Source organism: Myripristis murdjan, chromosome 1 (assembly GCF_902150065.1).
Source record: "Myripristis murdjan chromosome 1, fMyrMur1.1, whole genome shotgun sequence".
NCBI classification, from domain to species: Eukaryota; Metazoa; Chordata; class Actinopteri; order Holocentriformes; family Holocentridae; genus Myripristis; species Myripristis murdjan.
Genome location: NC_043980.1, coordinates 38,841,781 through 38,860,918, shown reverse-complemented (window position 1 = coordinate 38,860,918; position 19,138 = coordinate 38,841,781). Strand labels below are relative to the sequence as shown.

General features: G+C 39.1%; 1 protein-coding gene across 2 annotated transcripts in view; it reads right to left on the bottom strand.

Annotated features, from left to right (window-relative positions):
* LOC115357147 (sarcoplasmic/endoplasmic reticulum calcium ATPase 2) overlaps nucleotides 1–14,019 on the bottom strand; it is a 32,845-nt gene extending 18,826 nt beyond the window's left edge. For both annotated transcript variants that reach the window (XM_030048549.1, XM_030048540.1), the window contains exons 1-8: nucleotides 13,607–14,019; nucleotides 10,314–10,433; nucleotides 9,877–9,894; nucleotides 9,608–9,690; nucleotides 8,964–9,068; nucleotides 7,622–7,760; nucleotides 1,603–1,769; nucleotides 58–213 (exon numbers count right to left, since the gene is read on the bottom strand). In XM_030048549.1, coding sequence (XP_029904409.1) covers nucleotides 58–213; nucleotides 1,603–1,769; nucleotides 7,622–7,760; nucleotides 8,964–9,068; nucleotides 9,608–9,690; nucleotides 9,877–9,894; nucleotides 10,314–10,431 — 786 coding nt within the window. In that variant the 5' untranslated portion in view covers nucleotides 10,432–10,433; nucleotides 13,607–14,019. The remainder of the gene's footprint in view (nucleotides 1–57; nucleotides 214–1,602; nucleotides 1,770–7,621; nucleotides 7,761–8,963; nucleotides 9,069–9,607; nucleotides 9,691–9,876; nucleotides 9,895–10,313; nucleotides 10,434–13,606) is intronic.
* Between the last annotated feature and the right edge of the window lie 5,119 nt (nucleotides 14,020–19,138).

The following is a 19,138-nucleotide window of genomic DNA, read 5'->3' as shown; positions in this document are numbered from 1 at the left end:
TGCAGGCATGCACACACACACACACACACACACACACACACACACACACAGCCTTGCCTTAGACAGCTGTTCTCCAAACTGGTCTAGTTTCTGTTGTAGCGGCGTCCTCTCGGGGTCGGTGGCGGCCATCTCATCTCGGATCTTCCCGATTTCTGTCTGCACCCCTGTCGCGACGACAACCCCAATGGCCCGCCCTGCTGCTATGTTGGTGCCCTGAGCAACAGTCAAAGAGCACAACTTTATTGACAAAGAACAATACTCAAAACGTTTGCACACCCTGCAGTAGTTCACATTCATCTGTCTTTGTTTTTTTCTTGTATCTTTATATGAAATGCTCTATTTTATTAGAATTATGAACACAAGTGTACTTATGGACTGCCTAGGGACCCTTTGCATAATTATGCATCTTTCTGTTTTTGTGTCTTTCATTTACTTAATTTCATTATTTAAGTGAGCTGGCAAAATCTTAGCAATGTAAGAAGGATAGGCAAAATAAGCTAAGGCTTCAGCCTATTCCTTTTCGGTCAGTGTCTATTTGTATATATTATATATTTGGTTTGGTTTTCCACTGAAATGAAATGAAATATTGTTTATTGTTTAAATACTTGTGCATAAGTATTTGTTCATTCATAGGTATATTTGATTTTTGCCGCTTGAAAATGACCGAAATAAACATTCATTCATTCATTCATTCATTTTACTGTAAAACAATTTTAAACAAATTTTTTTTGTAAATAAAATGTATTATCACTATTACTATTGTTTGCCAAGCCCAAAATATAGGTTTCATCAGTTTCTACCAAAGAGTCGCTGCAGCAAGGCAGCTGCAGTATGTGGTTTCATCCGCATTTATGTATTGTCTCAACACTGAAGTCCACTCAATACTCCACTGATGCGCTTACATCAACAAAGATATCCTGCAGGTCTGGAGCCTGTGTGTGTGTATGTGTGTGTGTGTGTGTGTGTGTGTGTGTGTGTGTGTTAAATAAAACATCAGTGGCTGTTGTTCTTTGACCACAGACCACTTGGTGACTCAGCAGCCTTTGAGGTCTGCCATGAGGGGTGTCTGTGTAGAGTGAGTGGGACAGAAAGAGAGAGAGAGTGAGTGTGTTTGTGTGTGTGAGCGAGTGATTGAATGCGTGAGTGGGAAAGAGAGAGAGAGAGTGTGTTTGCATGCGTGTGTCTCAGCAGCTTCCCTTTCCTCAATAAGGTAACTACGGTACATTCACACCGAATCCAGCAATGCAGCACCTTGCCGCAGCACTGTGCAGAGATGTGGGTGCGTTTATTTGAGCCTTAGAAATTAATTGCTGTGAAACAATTGGAAATTACATTTTATTTCTCTGATTCACTGCTTTGTTCTTGCTACCACCACCCCCTCTCCTCATTCACTCTCTAGCTCACTCAACCACTGCTGCTCTCACTCTGTCTCTCTCGCTCTCTCTCTCCCTCTCTCTCTGTCTGAAATCATGTCAAGTGAAATAATGTCAAACTTTTTAAAACCAGATTAACTACCCCTAGACAGGTGTATTTTTACATAAAATCTTGCATACACTAGCTGATGGGCTCTTGAAAACAGAGATGGATACGGTGGTGACTCACGGAGAAGAGCATGTTCTTCTTGTCCTGGTTAACGGCCCGGGGGTCCGGCACAGGGTCTGTATGTTTGAGCACTGAGACAGACTCGCCTGTAAGAATGGACTGGTCCACTCTCAGAGTGGTGGAGCGGATGGACGTCAGTCTGATATCGGCTGGTACCTTGTCACCAACTTGAGGGAAAGACAGAGAGAGGGAGACAGAGCATTAGCAGACGAGAGAAACAGCGAAGAGGATAGGTGGTCGCTGATATGAAGATCTGTTGCCAAGAAATATACAGGAAACGTTTCAGAGTGCGGGTGTGTTTGTGTTGATGTCGATTATGTATGGAAAGATCTTGTGGTCATCATAAATCATTATAATGGTGATCAAATATCAAGCTAAAGCATCCAGGATGGTGATACATTTAAACACTTCAAGTCTGTTTTGTCAATACAGCATGCTGGGTGAAATTATTGATGATAGTCAACCTTCATAACTACAAGTAATCTCACTTCTACAGAGAAAATTGGAATAAATGGTGTCTTTTGATGATCATGAACAGAGTTAATATTTTTGGTGATTTTGATGGCACATGGATTTACTGTGATTTATTTGGCTTAAAGGTCTAGAGATAATACTTTGTAGCCACATAACTACAAAAGGTACCACTGGGGAACTGACATTTTTTACTGTGGTTGTTCTTACTTGCTAAATCACTGATGCAACAACACAGATAGGTAGTAACTGTGTTAATCCGTGGGTATATGAAATTTAATGGATTTTAATAACATCTGAAAGCATGCCATTAAAGGAGCAGGTGCACAGCTGATCCTGAAAAGGATCTTAACCAGAACATGAGTCAACATCTGGAACACACTGCACATGTACAACAAAGCCAGTGTGTTTGCTACTGCTCTGAAAGCACAGTTATGGCACTTTTCGACCACCATGGTTAATATAGAACTTTCTGAACTATAGAACTTGCCAGAACCCGTGAAGTTCACAAACTGCCTTTTCCTCTGCATGAGGAACCAAAGGTGAAGGGTAGGAAGTGCCCCCCGAAAAACATTAGTTTTAATCCTTTTGTAGTTTCAGTTTTTTGTACTCAACATTCAGCTTTCTCACACACTCAAATGACATTCACCAGCCGAGCTGAGGTCTGAACAAATACCGTTAGAACTTCAATTTAAAGTCAAGTCAATCAAAGCAGATGCTGGCTGCTGTGTGTTTGCGTGTAGTTCTCTTATAAAAGTGTTGTCAAGTCAGTGCCTGATCACTCAAGATGACATCCCTGCAAGCTCTTAAAAGTTGCTGGAACTCAGATTTTAGTGCCTCCTGAGCAGGCACTAAAATCTGAGTTCTGTAACTGTAACTGTACCTGGAACCCTGTCGCTACCAGTGGAAACAATCCCAGAACCTGTGTTCCTGCAGTTCTTACAGTCGAAAAGGGTCAGTAGGGCTAGCCTAACTTTTGGATTCACCTGGACACAAGGATGCATGCAATGGCAGGAATACACAGTCCAATAAAGCAGACATTCCAAAAATATTCTTTGCAAAAAATTTTTTACCAAATTGTTTACCAGCTTCCTTGGAGATTCTTGGATGAAAATTAAGAGTTCATGAACTTGTACAATGCAAGAACACGTACATCTATCAACACACAGAAGAGTACATATGCAAATAAGGAATGGTCTCTACATATGAAAGGATAGCATCCTTTTCTTGGAAGAGCACAGCCCTTTATAAACTGTTTACAAGTGTTTATGCATGAGAAAAAACACTGGAACAGATGGAAAAAATGGAGAACAAGACTTATAGAGAGAAAAAACTCAGCTTGTTAGCATGGCACACCAATTTTGTGCTGCTCCTGGGTATAAAACCACAATTTTACCAAGGATTATATTACCAATCTAACATTATATCAGGAGAGGTGGGGACAAGCAAAGCTCTTCAGTCTGATGTGGAGCTAATGGCATCAGATTTGAATTTCTCAAATCGAGCCTACTAGTACAAGCCTCCAAAGTCTACGTTAGTTATAAGTAATTTGCTAACCTAACACTGCAAGACTAGTGAAACCCGTGGTTATGTCAGTTCCGGCAAGCCAGTATTTTCTTTTTGCCTGGACAGATGAGTCACAAAAGTATCATTACTCTATTACTCATTACTCTTGAGAACTACAGCCCATCCAGCCCTGCTGAAGTTGATTACTGTAGAAAATGCAGTACCTAAAACTCCATCATACTTCAGTTAGTGACTTAAAGAATTCTCAAATCTTGACAGATGACAGCATACCGGAATAATATGAAATAATAATATTAAATCTGTTTTTAAATCGTGTTTACTTTCCCTTTCATATCAGCACAACACATGAGTAGAAGTAAATACCAATAGTAGAAGTCATAGCAGTGGTAACAGTAAATAGAACAGTAGCAGCAGTTGTCGTAGCAGTAGTAGCATTTGCAGCATTACTAGTTCAGTGGAGATCCATAGTCTAAATGCTGTCTCAGAGGCTTTTCTCCATGCTGATACGTATGAAATTGTGATATTTTTTGCACACTAATGATCATCACACTTACAGATACTGAATATGAGCACAAAATATTGGAGCAAAATGTTGGCAAGATGAGTCCAAAAATATCAATATCAATGCTGTCCTCAAAAAACCACATCAGTCGAACACTACATGACGACTGGCTGAGAGAAAAATTGTGACTAAAACAAAAACAGAATGGGTCAAGTTAACACCCTCCAAACACAGAGACACTCAAACACACACACACACACACACACACACACACACACACACACACACACACACCAGCTCTTTCCTGTTGCTCCAACTCTGATCAGTGTCACTGATTTCCCATGCTCTAGCCGTACTACTGACCGAGGGATGCTGGATGTCTAACACACACACACACACACACACACACACACACACACACACACACACACACACACACACATACACACACACACAAACAAATGAGTCAAAAACAGAGGCAGGCACACAAGGCAAAATCAAATGAAGTGCTACAAGAGCGTGCACATATGCAAAAATAACTCAGACTAACCCTAACCCAAAATGAATCACACATGTAAAATTACAAATTACACACGAAGATAAGTCGCACAGTTTCCTACAGATGTGCAGTGACACACACACCTACTGTAAGACATCACGAACACGCATGCGTGCACAAAAAGACACACTCCTAACCCTGTTTCCTTTCTTCGTGAAGCCCAAAATAGCAGTGGGTATCTGGGGGATTGTTACTAGGCCAAAGTATTTGTATATGTGTGTGTGTGTGTGTGTGTGTGTGTGTGTGTGTGTGCTTGTGTGTGTGTGTATAAGCTGTTATTACAACTGTCGGTGTTCAAGCAGCCCTGCTGGACTGATTTTATCTATGGAAATAACTGACCTCAAGATGTTTTTTCAAATACATTTGTTTCAAAGAGCCTCTTTTTTGTCCAGTCTTTAACAAAGCCCTTCTGAGGCATTACAGTAGATCAGTCAGATAAAGGAAACAACATGGAGTTGTGAGCTCATGGGTTCAAATATGGCTGGTGACCTTTACAGACCCCGTCCTCTCTGATCTCTACTGTCCCTCCATAATCCACAATCTAAAAAACTCAAATGCCATATAAATCATCACAAGCACAATCCAAAAAAAGAACACTAAAGAATAGCAACTGTTTCAGGTTATCCGACACTTCATATAGCATTTGTGAATCTACACTCCAACACATGCCTTATCTACGTTTTGAGATCGACTTCAATAGGACAGCATTTCCCATAAAGGCTTTGTGTGTGTCTCACTGGGTTTCCATGACGATAACAGACGGAGTGTAGGGCAGAGATCCAGAGGCAGGCATGCAGATTAAGATGTTTGCTAGGGATAACTAAACAAAGACGCCGCAATGTTATTTCAACCATATGTAAACACAGGCAATGGAAGCACACAGTGCTCACAAGCTTATGGCATTACTGCTCACATACTGTTGGACAGCTTGGTACCTGAATGCCAATGTGTCCATGTGTCCAAAACTGTACAAGAGCACCAAGTAATAATGACATGGCTGCAAAGAACCTCCTCAGGAAGCCATTTAAGGAACTTCACCTTTGTGAATTACTGGTGACTCCCTTCCCTAATGTTATAATCGTTATTATTATTAATTTTGCCTACCAAACATTTTGCCTATTGTTTTCACAATGCTGTTGATGAACTGACAAGATCACAGTTACAACAAACACCTTAAGCCAGGGGTTTTCATATTTTTCATGTTCTAGTCCGCCAAGGTGATTCTCATTACACTGTGGACCCCAGTTTGAAGTTATTTTGGCATAGGGATTCAGGCATAAAAACGTAATTTGGTTTGAGTAATGTATTAGATTGTTTAGATATCGTACCAAAACAATGACAAATAGAAGTCATGAAATTAAAATGTTAAATTAATCCCTCATACATTTTTGTGATTTAATAGTGATTAAACTATTCCTAGTAATAGTAATTAAACTATTCTTTACAGTAGTAGCAGTAAACTATTCCTCATTTTCTGGGAACCACCATGAAAGTCCCACAAGGCCACAGTCCTCACTTTGAAAACCGCTGCCTCAAGCCCAGGCGTGCATTTGCATCTTTGTATGTTTGTTATTTTTTATTTTTAACAACTTTTAACAGCTTTTAATAAAATTGACTGATAATTAATCTAACTCTAGATTAAATACACTGTATATTCAGATTTAAAAAACATTTTAAAATTGGTGTGAATACAATGTTTATATAAAGGGCAGACACTGTTGGCTTTTTGCACATTATTATGCCTCGAAGTTGGCATAAATTACAATTAGTTTACAATTAGTCTGTTAGAACTAATTTAGATCTGGATTTAAAATTTATACAAATCTCAAATCTGAATATAACTTTGCTCTTTTTTAATGTGGAAGGGAAATACAAGAAATTTGTAAAAGTCTAACATTTCAATAACAGAAAAATTCAACACTTTTACTCAACTGAGCTATACTAAAGCCTATAGAGAGAGACAGCTGAAGGACAGCCACTGACTGCTGTCAGACAGGAAAGAAAGAGTGCAGTACAGTCTTTTGACCATCAGGGACAGTCCTGAGCGCTTGCTACAAAGCGTAGAATATATGGCGTAGAATGAGGCAAAATGCAATAATCATCCTTTCATCTCTGTATATAAGTCCCCATTAAATAGACACTTACTTTCTTGATTTTATGCATTTCCTGTTGAAACTGGAGGTTCGGGCGAGACTTGTCAAGGTTCTGGTGGTTGAAATTTTAATTTACACCCACAAGTGTAGGATGATGTCATTATTTAAGATGCTCAGTTTTACAGGAAGTAGAGGTCATGTGAGGCCATTTTATGGGGACTTTAAAGGGGCAGACTTTTATTGTAAATTTGAACTCAAACAGGCCCTCTCACCCTCAGGGATGTGGGTGATAGGAACTGGCCAATGGTAAGGTAAGCTAAAATATTGCAGCTACGCAGGCTAGGCAAAGTTCGGAGTGTATTTGGAATGGCACGTGTGCAGACATGATTGGCACTTAAGTGGTGATGCCTCCTTGAGGTGATGAGTTTGTTTGACTGAAACAGCCTGGAAGACCAGATTTTGTGTGTTTAGTTTGACAGTCTGTATATACTGGTGAAGAAAAAAGTTACCTACAGAATCCTTTAAGTGCATAGCCTGTATTACAGAGTCTAGTGTTTTCTGTTGAATATCTTCACTGACCTCAGGAAAATTAGAGGTGGTCTCATGGCACTGTGGGTTGACAGAGTACATAGTAAACCACTCAGCTACTCTACAACAGCCCTTTGAGATTCACACAGATTGAGTCATCATGTGCTGTGTGGTTTGCTTATGATTGGGCCATATTAGGCAATGGCCTTGATGACTTAAATTACCTGCTCCATCTACAGTGTGCAAAGTCTCACTGAGCAGTGGATAACAATATTTATGGCTGCTTCTTGCCCAACACTATCACTATGTTTATTGTGCTGTATTTCTTTTATTAATTACCAGCTACTTCCACAATGTCTCCAGGAACAATGTCTCTGGCTCTGACTCTCTGGACACTCTTCTTGTCCTGTCGGTAGACCTTGCCCATCTCTGGCTCGTATTCTTTCAGGGCCTCTATGGCATTCTCTGCATTACGCTCCTGAAGGACACAAAAACACAAGGAGATGAGTAAACACACGCGCACACGCACACACACACACACACACACACACACACACTAGGGCTGGCATCAAATTACTTTCAAATTTATAGTGCTATGTAGAATACTTTGATGTCAAAAAATATTTGTGCGACATTAATTATTGATTATGATAAACACATTAGACCACCTCTGAGACAACTGTCAATCTCCACCTGTCTCTACACCGCATTTTATACTATGAGCATTTAGGCTGTATTGAGCCAGAAAACTGCTGGGTCGCCTCATGCAAGCAAACAGAAAGAGGGCACTGCTCTACCAGAGCAAATGGAGCTAAAGCTTTCATAGTGTATGTTGATGGCACATGGCGGAAGAGGAAAAAAAGACATTTCCCACATGTTGATCCTGCTCACTACAGGAAAAGAAGGGATTCGACGGACACTCTAGCCCCAATACATTTTATTAAAAATGTTTTGACAGAAACCTGTCTTCTCCAGAGTCATTGTACCACATCAGCACTGACAATGCCACTGGTGTGAGACAGATGCTGCAAATTGCTTTGGTCATGGTCTCATTTGTTTATGGTTATTACACCAAGGTATCACAATTGATTTGACAACAGCATATCACTTTGTAAAAACAGCACATGTAGCACCTTTATTCAATTCAAATTCATGAATTCAAATTCAGCTCATGGAAAGAAAAAGTGTGATCTCTTTGCTACCTCGTCTATTTATTCTCTATAAATAGACGAGAGATCATTATCATGCTTATATCATGACCACTTGCCAACAATTAAACAAATAGGGAGCACTTTACAAAGCGATATGCTCTGGAAATAAAACAATTTTCATATGGCCACATAATTTTTGTATGGCTAAGACTAATATCTGGAATGGCAGAGCAGCAGAGATGCTAGCAGCTAATTCTGCAAATGTTATTCATATCACATTTTTCAGTATGGGTGAAGTATCCCTTTAACCACCCAATCAGATTCAAGCATTCATGGTGTCTTGGTATAATCCTCAAAAATATCTTCATAGGTTCTAAACTGCAAACATTCAAGTTTTTTCTACATCTGAAGAAAACTTTAAATGATGGATTAAAGTCACTTCTAAGACAGCCAAAGCAGTTGCACGTGTGCGTGCACACACACACACACACACACACACACACACACACACACACACACACACAGCTTACCTGCCATACTCCCACAATGGCGTTGGCAATGAGGATGAGGAGGATGACGAAAGGTTCAACAAAGGCTGTTATCGTCCCCTGCCCCTCTTCAAACCAAGCCAGTGTCTATTACAGAGACAGAGAAACAGTTTGATTGATGTGCATTTTAATGTACTGGAGAGCATGGTATATGCATTATTTTTATATGGGTGTTCAGTTGTCAGTAATATGTGTGTACATACAGTTTTGTTAGACCAATATCAATTTGCTGATATATGGTGTTGGTTTTGTTCTTATTTTAAAAATCAGAGGTGGCCCAGTCACAGTGATTAGCCTCTTCTATGATGGATGTGATGCAGCTGAACTGAACATATTTTTATTGTACAACTGATTAATATTACTCCCACTATCTATGAACAATTTTAATGCCACATTTTACTGTTAGTGTTAGCATCCTGAGTGTGAGTGCAATATAGTATTTCAGAGGGTTCCTCACCTTAATAAGACAAAATAAATCTGGGAAAAAGTACTTGCACAATAGTCAGCACATCAGCACCCTTCTTCAAAAATCCCAGGCTGACCAAACCCAAATTTACATGACTTGTGTTTGCACATGTGTGTGAGTGTGCATGTGTTTACTTGTGTGCACAACTGTGTATCCTTACAAAGGAAATACACGCAGCCAGCAGCAAGATTCGAACCAACAGATCCTCAAACTGTTCCAGGACCAGCTCCCAAAGTGATTTCCCTGGACAGAAACACCAGGCACACAGTAACAGTTGAAAGGAAAGAACGAAAGAAAGAAAGAAAGAAAGAAAGAAAGAGAAGTTATGAAGGAGATCAGCTTGCAATACAGAGAAGACTAGAGGTACGCTGGAAGGGGAACGATAGAGCAAGACAAAGATACATCCATAAAGAAAGACAAATAACTCACCTTCCTCAGCTGGCAATTCTGGGGGTCAAAGAAAAGCAGATCAAAGAGAAAGAAAACAGAAAAGAGGAAATATGTAATCACACTGTGACAGCATTCATGTTCATCATCATCATCATAGGCTCCTGTCTGTCTACATACCCATCCAGCCCCACTGTACTGGGATGAAGGAGACAGACCAGAAACCTCACCAAATCACACAGAAACTATCTGGATGAATAGATTGCACTCAGGTTAAGTATTTTGTGTGAACTGTCTCTTTAAATTCATTAAGAATACCATATCATCTTTAATTAATCGGACAGATTACACAGGATTTCCTGTGCATTGTGTGTGCTTATTTTATTAAATAAGTGTGTGCTTTACGGATTATGCAACTATTTGATGTAAGGTTGGACAGATTATGGCAAAATGGAAATAATGTGTAGCTGCAGTCATACCGTTGGGTCCCCATCTCTCCCTGCTCTTCCTCAGTTGCTCACAGCTCAGGCCTGTAGACTCATTTACACTGAAGAAACCCAGAACCTCCTCCACTGTCTTAGTATGAGCATTGTCCATCCCTACAGAGGGACAAGGAACAGGAGAAACGGGGTTTTGCAAGCAAACGGGAAAGCTCAAGTTCAAGTTTGTTTAAAGCCCAACGTCACAGTTTACAGCCTCAAAGAGCTTTATACGCCCACAAGTTTACAACAAACAAAACAGGATGACTTATACCTCATTAAGAGGAATGAGGAAAGCATGGAGGGGAAGAAGGGAATGAGCACAAAGGGGTGAAGGAGCGAGGGAAAATGAGGGAAGAGGAGGAAGGTGGACAGGGGGGTAGGGGGGAAGAGGAAGGGAGCCAGGGAAGAAAAATAGGGGGAGGAAGACAGCAAGAGAAAGAGGAGCTAAGGAGGAGAAAAAGATAGGCGGAGGGAGGCAAAGGATGAAGAGATGAGAGAAAGGAAAGAGGGGATAGGAGAAATGAAGTGAAAGGGGAAGGGGAGAGAAATTAGCAACAGGCAGCTGCTATTTTAAACTAAGATCGATATATTTAGCTGATATTGACTTTTTGTTAAACATCACATATAAGTTAGTGCTCCAGTGTCTAATATGATAGAGCTTCTTCCCTAACCGCATTATTATTATTATCAATATTACAGGAGAGCTAGCACTGACATAATAATATTAGTGAGAAGCATGTGCTTCAATGGAGCCTTTATAGTGCCATGATGGTCTAAAAGCTGTTTCCAAGGCTATTCTGCTTGACAAAAATAAAATCTTTAGACATATGAGCTTAAAGTGGTCAAAGCTTTTTAAAACTGGCTTTGATCCAAAGCTACCACTATGACCCTTCAAAAACGCCCCAATTGAAAGTAGGGCTGGGGCTATATGCTTATCTCCTGATTCAATACTATCACAATACCTGGCTGCCAGTTCGGTATGTATTGCGATTCTGAAGTGCTGCAATTTGATATTACAATTTATTGTGATTTTTGTTTTTTGAATTCTCCTCTAGTTTGTGGATGTAAAGGTTCATGAGGCTGTGATTATCCTAAAGGTCACTATAGGTCATTTTATACAGTGATGTCAAATTTCAAAATATGGTCGTACTACAGTGAAATGGCTGCTATGGGGGCCAACATCATCACACATTATTCAAATGTGGCTCACTGAATCCACAAGAGTCTCAGCTTTCCAGTCAAAGCTAATTGATGCAACTCCAAGACTGTTTAGGCCCCAGTCTGCACAAACACACCATTTTACAACAGGCCACAAGAGCACAAGGGCATGTCTGAGAAGGGAAAAGCCGTGGCTGCCCAGAGAACCCATTTTCATTCAGAGGTCTGGAGGTCTGAGGTTAAGGGACTGAAAATGGCCATGCCAGATATTCCCTCGCTTTAATTTAGTTAGGCTAATGCTTGCTGACAAACTAGCATGACATGCTTGGCACCAACAGATTCCATTATTCCTTTAGTTATTGCTAGATTCAGTAATAAAAATAATAATAATAATTTAAAATTGTAATAAAAAGTGAATCTTGTTCAGTTCTGTTGGCTCAGACACTCATTTCCCAAAACTCATCTGACATCATGTTATACAATTGGCTACTTCCACTGGGGACTGAACTGCCAATAAGCAAAATTTTATATTATTATTTCATAAATATTCAGTTAAAAATCCAGTTTGATACTAAAATAATGATAAACGTAATCATTCAATTAAAATTGTGTGGAATCCAGTCCAAAAGTCTCCAAAATTCAAATTATGGGCTTCACATTGGCAACCGGTGTAGTAGTGCTTAAGTCTATATGAATATGTATTCAGTCAAACTGCTTTTCTACATATCAGAGGTGCATGACACTGACTGGATCACATCCCAGGTTTTCATAAGGGATTAATATCGACCGCCCCTGCCACACTGTGATAAAGTCTGGTGTACTTGCATCTGTTACATGAGAATTACACACAATTACAGCATTAGAGTTGGCTGGGGAATCAGCTGCACAGCCAGGCAACCACACAAACTGATCCCCGCAGAGACAGACATGCCCCAGGGAAACGAACTGCTGTCGCCTGTAAACTGGCTCTGTGAAAAAGAAATCTAATTGTGTCCAATCACACTGGTCAATATGCATTCTAGCCTGTGCCGCTGTTAATGATTGACTGGGCTCCTGCTCACGCCAGATCCCATTCAAACCTCTGGCAGTTAAATCTTGTCTCCCTTGTAGACATTATATGTTATACACTTGACATGACATGAGATATCTTTTACGAACAGTTACTAGCCATTCTTCAGCCACCCACCCAACACACCATGCGGCACTCATTTCAATAAAAGTTCAGTTTTCTACACTGGGTTAGTGTGTTATTACCAGTTCCCACATCCTACTGGAACCAAAATACACGGTTTGGTGGGCGTTAGCAAGCAGCACGAACCATCTATAAAACTGAAAATTTCACGGAGATCAAGTGCTGCGTGGTGGGATGTCGATATGCCGAATTTGCCAGAAGACTCTGCTGCTTCGCTAAAGGCGTCGAGTCACGTTAAATCAGATGTATGGTTGCCGAAAAGCAAGGGAACTTTTCGTTATTGGTACGACAGAATGGAGTGTGTTGGGGCTGGGAAGCGTCTACAAAAAAAAAAAAATCACTGGCGACAATATGAATGATTCCGCCATTCAACCAAAAGAAGCCTACTTCAGCAAAGGAGCCGAACGTTTTATTACTAATATTTTACTATCACTAGCGTTATTTTGTTTCGTGTCAATTCAAAGCCTGAAAAATTATTGTAAGCTACGGGCTAGCAGGCCAAATAAGGCTTAGATATACCGGCCAACACTTTGAATACTGATACCGCCGGTCGTTTGCTAAAGGTTTGATAGAAAATATGAAAAAATGTCCACTTATTGTAAGAACGAGAAAGCTATCCTACATGCTGTTTTAATATATTAGAATAACACCATACAAGGTTAACGTTGCTCTATACTGCAAGACTAGCTGTCAACACTGATCACAAGCACATACCTTTGCTAACAGTTTGATATGGCTGTATAATTAGCGGTTATTTAAAACACAAAAACACAACTTTAGTCCGAATAATGCAGGCATTGTGAAACAGAACTATACAGGTTTCTAAAACAAATCAGTGCTAAAGCATTTTTAGCCTCATGCTAGCAACTGGCCAGTAAGCTGAGGGTCCTAGAGCTGTCTACATGGATGATAATCCTTTGGAGATGAACAGGTTGCTTACCAAAGCAGTCGGTATGCCCGTGAGTCGCTGGCAAACTAGCTATCACTACAGGTTTAATAACCCGCAAATTGATCAAAGTACCATGTGTTTTTGAAGGGAAACCACCACAGTACTGAAACGAAAATAGCAGAAAATACTCAAGCAAATATTTCTTCTTTTTTTTTTCTACAACAGGCTGTCTATCCCGTGGAAGCCGCTCATGAGTGAAAAATCACCACACTATATTGTCATAGGAGCGGCATTTGATTTCCCGGTGGTAAAAAGGAGAAGAAATTCTGGTCAGTCAAGAGATTAAGGCTTAGTTAAGGCATATGTTTCTGATAAATCTTCGGCAGGACTGGACTACTCTAGCCATACAGCCCTGTGTTATTAGTCCTTATCCAAGCTGGGGAACTGTCGGTGGGTAGGTGATATTAGGCCACGGACAGCGTTATCAATCCCCCAAATTAGAAAAGTCAACTTCCGGTTTCCACTTTCAAAATAAAACGCCATTTTGACAGACATCACATTTTTTTGTTTGTTTGTTTTAATGAAATGTCATGTATAATGTGACAGTGACTATGTATAATGTCATTAATACATGTAAAATAAAAAAATATATATTCTGCTGAGAACTTTCAATACACGTCTTCTCCACCGTAACACCAGTTTGGAAATACTGGTTGTCCCGTCAACAGCCATTTTACGCTTTAGCTTTTAACGTTCGATCGTATTTCCGGTATTAAATTGCCTTAATCTGGTTGTCTTGACGCAGCTGCCTCGGAATGAACGTGATTAACGGAGTTTGCTGTTGCAGAAAACCCGATCAAGCAAAGGACGAGGAAATAATTGACTGACGCAGTTGACAAGCGAATCAGATTATAGAATTCTACATGATCCCGCCCACTGTCCCGACGCTGCGCCCAATCACCGGTCTCTTGGCCAGTCAGAGCGCCGTGCGTCTGCTGTCACTCGACTGATCCACGCAAGAACCAATGAGCATCGATTGAACGTGGTGTGCACCAATGGAGCGACAGTGTGGAGAAAATGTAGGCGGGATAACGCGGTTAAACGCGCAGACGCAGTTGTGCCATCTTAAATCCCAGTGATAAAATTGCACCTTACTTTTTAAGAGATTTTTTACTGCGTCTGCAGATTTCCATAAACTCAATAGCATTGCAACAGGTTACATTAAATGTATGAGGAATACAGTTCAGTACAGTGTATTTCAATGGATTTTCCGGGTTTTAAACGTTTTCAGTATCAGCGTGCACATTACAAATATCTGATTACATTTCAACTAGCCAAAACGCTAATTTAAGATATCACGAATTACATTATGACAAGTCAAAATAATAATCTAAAATATGTCTAATTACATTACATTACATCAAATGAATTCTCCATTAAGTTGTATGGAATCTCTAATTAAAAATTCATTGTTGACAGTCTGCAGTGTGAATTGCAGATATCCACACTTTAACCCTGACTAGTCACAATTCAGATAAGATATCTTTAATTCTTAAGTTTTAAATATAAATGAATGATTTTTTTTTAAATTATCGTAATAACTAAAACTAAGATATCTATCTATATATATATAGATCTATCTATCTATATTTTTTCATTTATTAATATATGTATGTGTGTGTGTGTGTGTGTGTGTGTGTGTGTATGTACATATGTGTATGTGTGTGTGTGTGTGTGTGTGTGTAAATACATGCACGTACATATGTATGTACCTGACTTCTGATCAACACAGGCCTTCCCTTGAAAATTGTGGGGTTTGGAAAGCTCATTTCATGCAGTTTAGTGATTTAAGTTGTTATTGTTCTCTAAGAACATTAACTAGGCAGAACATCATGTCAGAATCACTCTGTATTATTGAGGTTTATTTCAGCATTAAGAAAATACAGCAACATTATTACTTTAGGGAAATCTTTTGCAAAATAATTATTCATTATTATTCCCGTTTCATATTAACCCACTAACTGCAGAAGAATTCTGGAACACATCAGCTGCCGAGATTAAGCTGCCCAAAACTGAACAATAAATATCAACCAGAAGAGGAAAGAAAAGACAACATGCAACTGGAAAAGATGAACTATGGTTGGAAACTTTTTTGAACAAGTTTCACAAGATCACAAGTTGGCCCTTTCTTGTCCTGCCTGGTGATGGAACCTCTGGGATTAGGCAGGATGATAAATTTCCTTGGCTGTCATACAATGGCTCTGTCCATAAAATTATGATGTATGCAGACGATATTCCTTTGTTTGTCTCGGACCATTTGACATCAGTACCTTTTCTTGTGAATATAATCAACTCCTTTTCAAAGTTTTCAGGATATAAGATCATTTGGGACAAATCTGAAGCTCTGCCATTAACACAGCATCATCCAACTACATTCTTTCTAGCTGGCAGGTTTACATGGCCCAAGCATGGTTTACAATATCTTGGTATCCTTTTCCTTCCAAACTTTAACAATGTTATTACAGCAAATTTTGATTCCATATTGCAGAGACTTGATATTGATGTAAAACAGTGGTTTTCACTGCTTCTGTCTCTATGGGCGAAAGTTACTGAATTAGCTTGTGTCTCAAAGATGAACTACTCGCTTAATTCTCTCCCTTTCAAATATTTGGAGAAATTTGATAGCATATTTAAGGAATTCCTATGGAATGGAAAGCAGCCACACATGAATATGTGGAAACTGCAGCAGCCAGCTGAAAAGGGTGGCTTAGGGTTCCCAAAACTTTCATTACTATGTCTTTAGCCTGAGGCATCTGGCACACTGGGTATTGCCAACTGAGAGAGTTCTCCAATGGCACAATATAGAGCAATCTGTATCCACTAAATAATTTAAACATATGAAAGCTCATCCAATCATATTTCACCTCCAAATTTCAGGGCTGACAGATTTTAGTATTTGGCTAAATCCAAAGTGGACCCCAAGTGGGTTATAAAGACATGGTTTCAAAATATTCTGAAGCCTGCTGGAAAGGTAGTGGTGACAAAGGTACACTGGTAGCCTACATGTGCTGTGGTCATGTCCCAAAATCCATCAATTCTGATTAAAGATTCAGTTACTTTTAAAAAAAAAAGCCGTAAAAAAGCAGTTGTGTTTTATATATATATATATAGATATACAGATATATAGATATAGATAGATAGATAGATAGATATATCTATATCTATGTTTATAGATATAGATATAGATATAGATAGATATATATAGATAGATAGATGGATATAGATATATGTATACACACATATACACATATATACATATATACACACACACATATAACCTCATAACCTCAATATTTTAGGACTGGGTGACTGAATGAGGAAAAGTAGCTGCATAGTATGAAAGAATGTCGTATAGGATGTGGGACAGGACAGAAAAATATCTTCTGAAGTGGGGCATGTACATTTCTTAAAACATGCTTATTTTATTTTTAATATAACTGCATAGGTTCTTTGTTAACAGCAAGTTGACCACCTTGTTTTTATTTTGGATAGAGGTGGAAATGGGAAGTTGAAGTTGGTTGGAAATAGAATGTAGCATTGATGTTTACATTTTAAAATAAAAAATGCAAGTCAAAAAAAAAAAAAAAGAAAGAACAGGGAGAGGAGAAATGGGACAAATGAAAACAACATAAGAGTGGCTTGTGCCCTCTGTGAAGGCTTATAGGCAGACAGAGCAGGAAAAGGTGACACCTAGCTCCCCCTGCTGGTGGCACTGTGGCACTGTCAGAGAGTTCATCATACAAAAACTGCAAGTCTCAGTCTAAAAAGTAAAATATTATCAGCAGCAGCTTATGTTCATTGAGGATCAATTATCCCTTTAAAATTATATCTGAAGGGTCCAAAAGTCTGAGACCACACTGAAAATCTTATAAACCTGGAGATAATCAGAAGATTTGAGGATTCAGTAACATTGAAACACACAAGTAATGACATGTGAAAAGAATTAGATATGACAGTGCACTGTTTCTAGGTCAGCGATCCAATTTAAACAAATGTGTGGCATTGAGGTCAGAGTTCCTTGAGTTACATCTCTTCCACTGAGGCCTCTGATCTCCTCATCAGATGCTCATTCAACTGACTCCACCTGCAGCCAGTGTTCATCTATTATAAACATAGCTTTACAAATAAATATACATGGTTTCTTCCAAATGTTTTCTTTGTCAAGTTCTTAAGTTACCTTTTCTGTATTGGTTTTTTGCCTAAGTTTACATGTGGACCACCAGAAATGTACTTTGGCCACCAAATTTAGGGGCCTGGTGGTAAATAAAAATATTAGTGTCCATCCCTACACACACACAAACACATAATTTTCTCACTGATCTCAGAAATGGCAGAATGAAACATTTAAAACTAGTCTTTAGCAAAATGTTCCGGTGTAAAACTGGCAGGTGGTTCTTTGGCGCTCCATCTGCATCTGAACACGACTGCCACACTCCACTATGGCCATTCAAACAGCCCCACTTGATTTTTACTGACTCATGAACGATCCACTTCCTCACAGAGCCGTGGCTGGTTCCTCCTGATTGTGAGCCACTCTGCCTCTTCTACAGATGTGGTTCTTGTGTCCACCTGACCAGCTGCACTGTAGATCTCTGTCTGCAATGAAAAAAAAGCCAGAACGAGTCTGTGTTTGAATCTCTGTGTGCTCACTGACAAGATGAGCTGAAGTGGCTTCTATGCTAGCTAGAGCCGTAACAATTCAGTTCATGGTTGTTTGATTGCATGTGTTGTGTTTTTTATATTATTGTGTTAATTCATATCACAAAAGTCTCTGACTGAAACACTGTGGTTATTTATGAATAAAATTGGGAAGTTGTACATGTTACAAAAGTGTGTGGTATGACTTCCTATCTACATATGATGTAGATAGGAAGTTGATGTTGTTGTTGCTGTTTTGTTGCCTGTTAGTCAAACTAAAGAAGCTATTTGAATCACTTTGACTGTGATGGGCTTTTGGTATTAGGTTAAACATTTAATAGATTAAATGATTCACTGAAAAAAAAATTGACAGATTAATTGACAAAGAAAATATCCATCTAATGCTAGTTCTCTTCCAAAGCATTAGTTTCTATAGCCAGGGAAGAAGCAAAACGAAGAGAAGTGGCTTGCTGAGGACAGTCTGTGATCCATGTTGCAAAATGAGCTCCAGATTGTGAAAAAAACAAACAAACAAACAAACAAAAACAGTCATCTAATGCAGAATTACATGTTGGAAATTGAGGTTTTACAGTGGTGGAAAAAAGTTTTCGGACACCCTTAAAATTTTACACAATCTCAAATATTATCATGAAATATTTGTGGAAACATCTTTTTTGTGTTTCAAAAGGTGTGGCTGCATTAGACAGATACAAACAAATACAAATTATATATATATTTTTTTTGTTTATTGTTTACAAGAAAAACTAACAAAACTAAATTCTTGACAGTTTAAATATGTCAGTTCTCAACATTGTCGGTATCAAAGTCAACAAATAACTGAGAATGTGTTCAAAACTGAACAAAAAATAAATAAACCATCACATC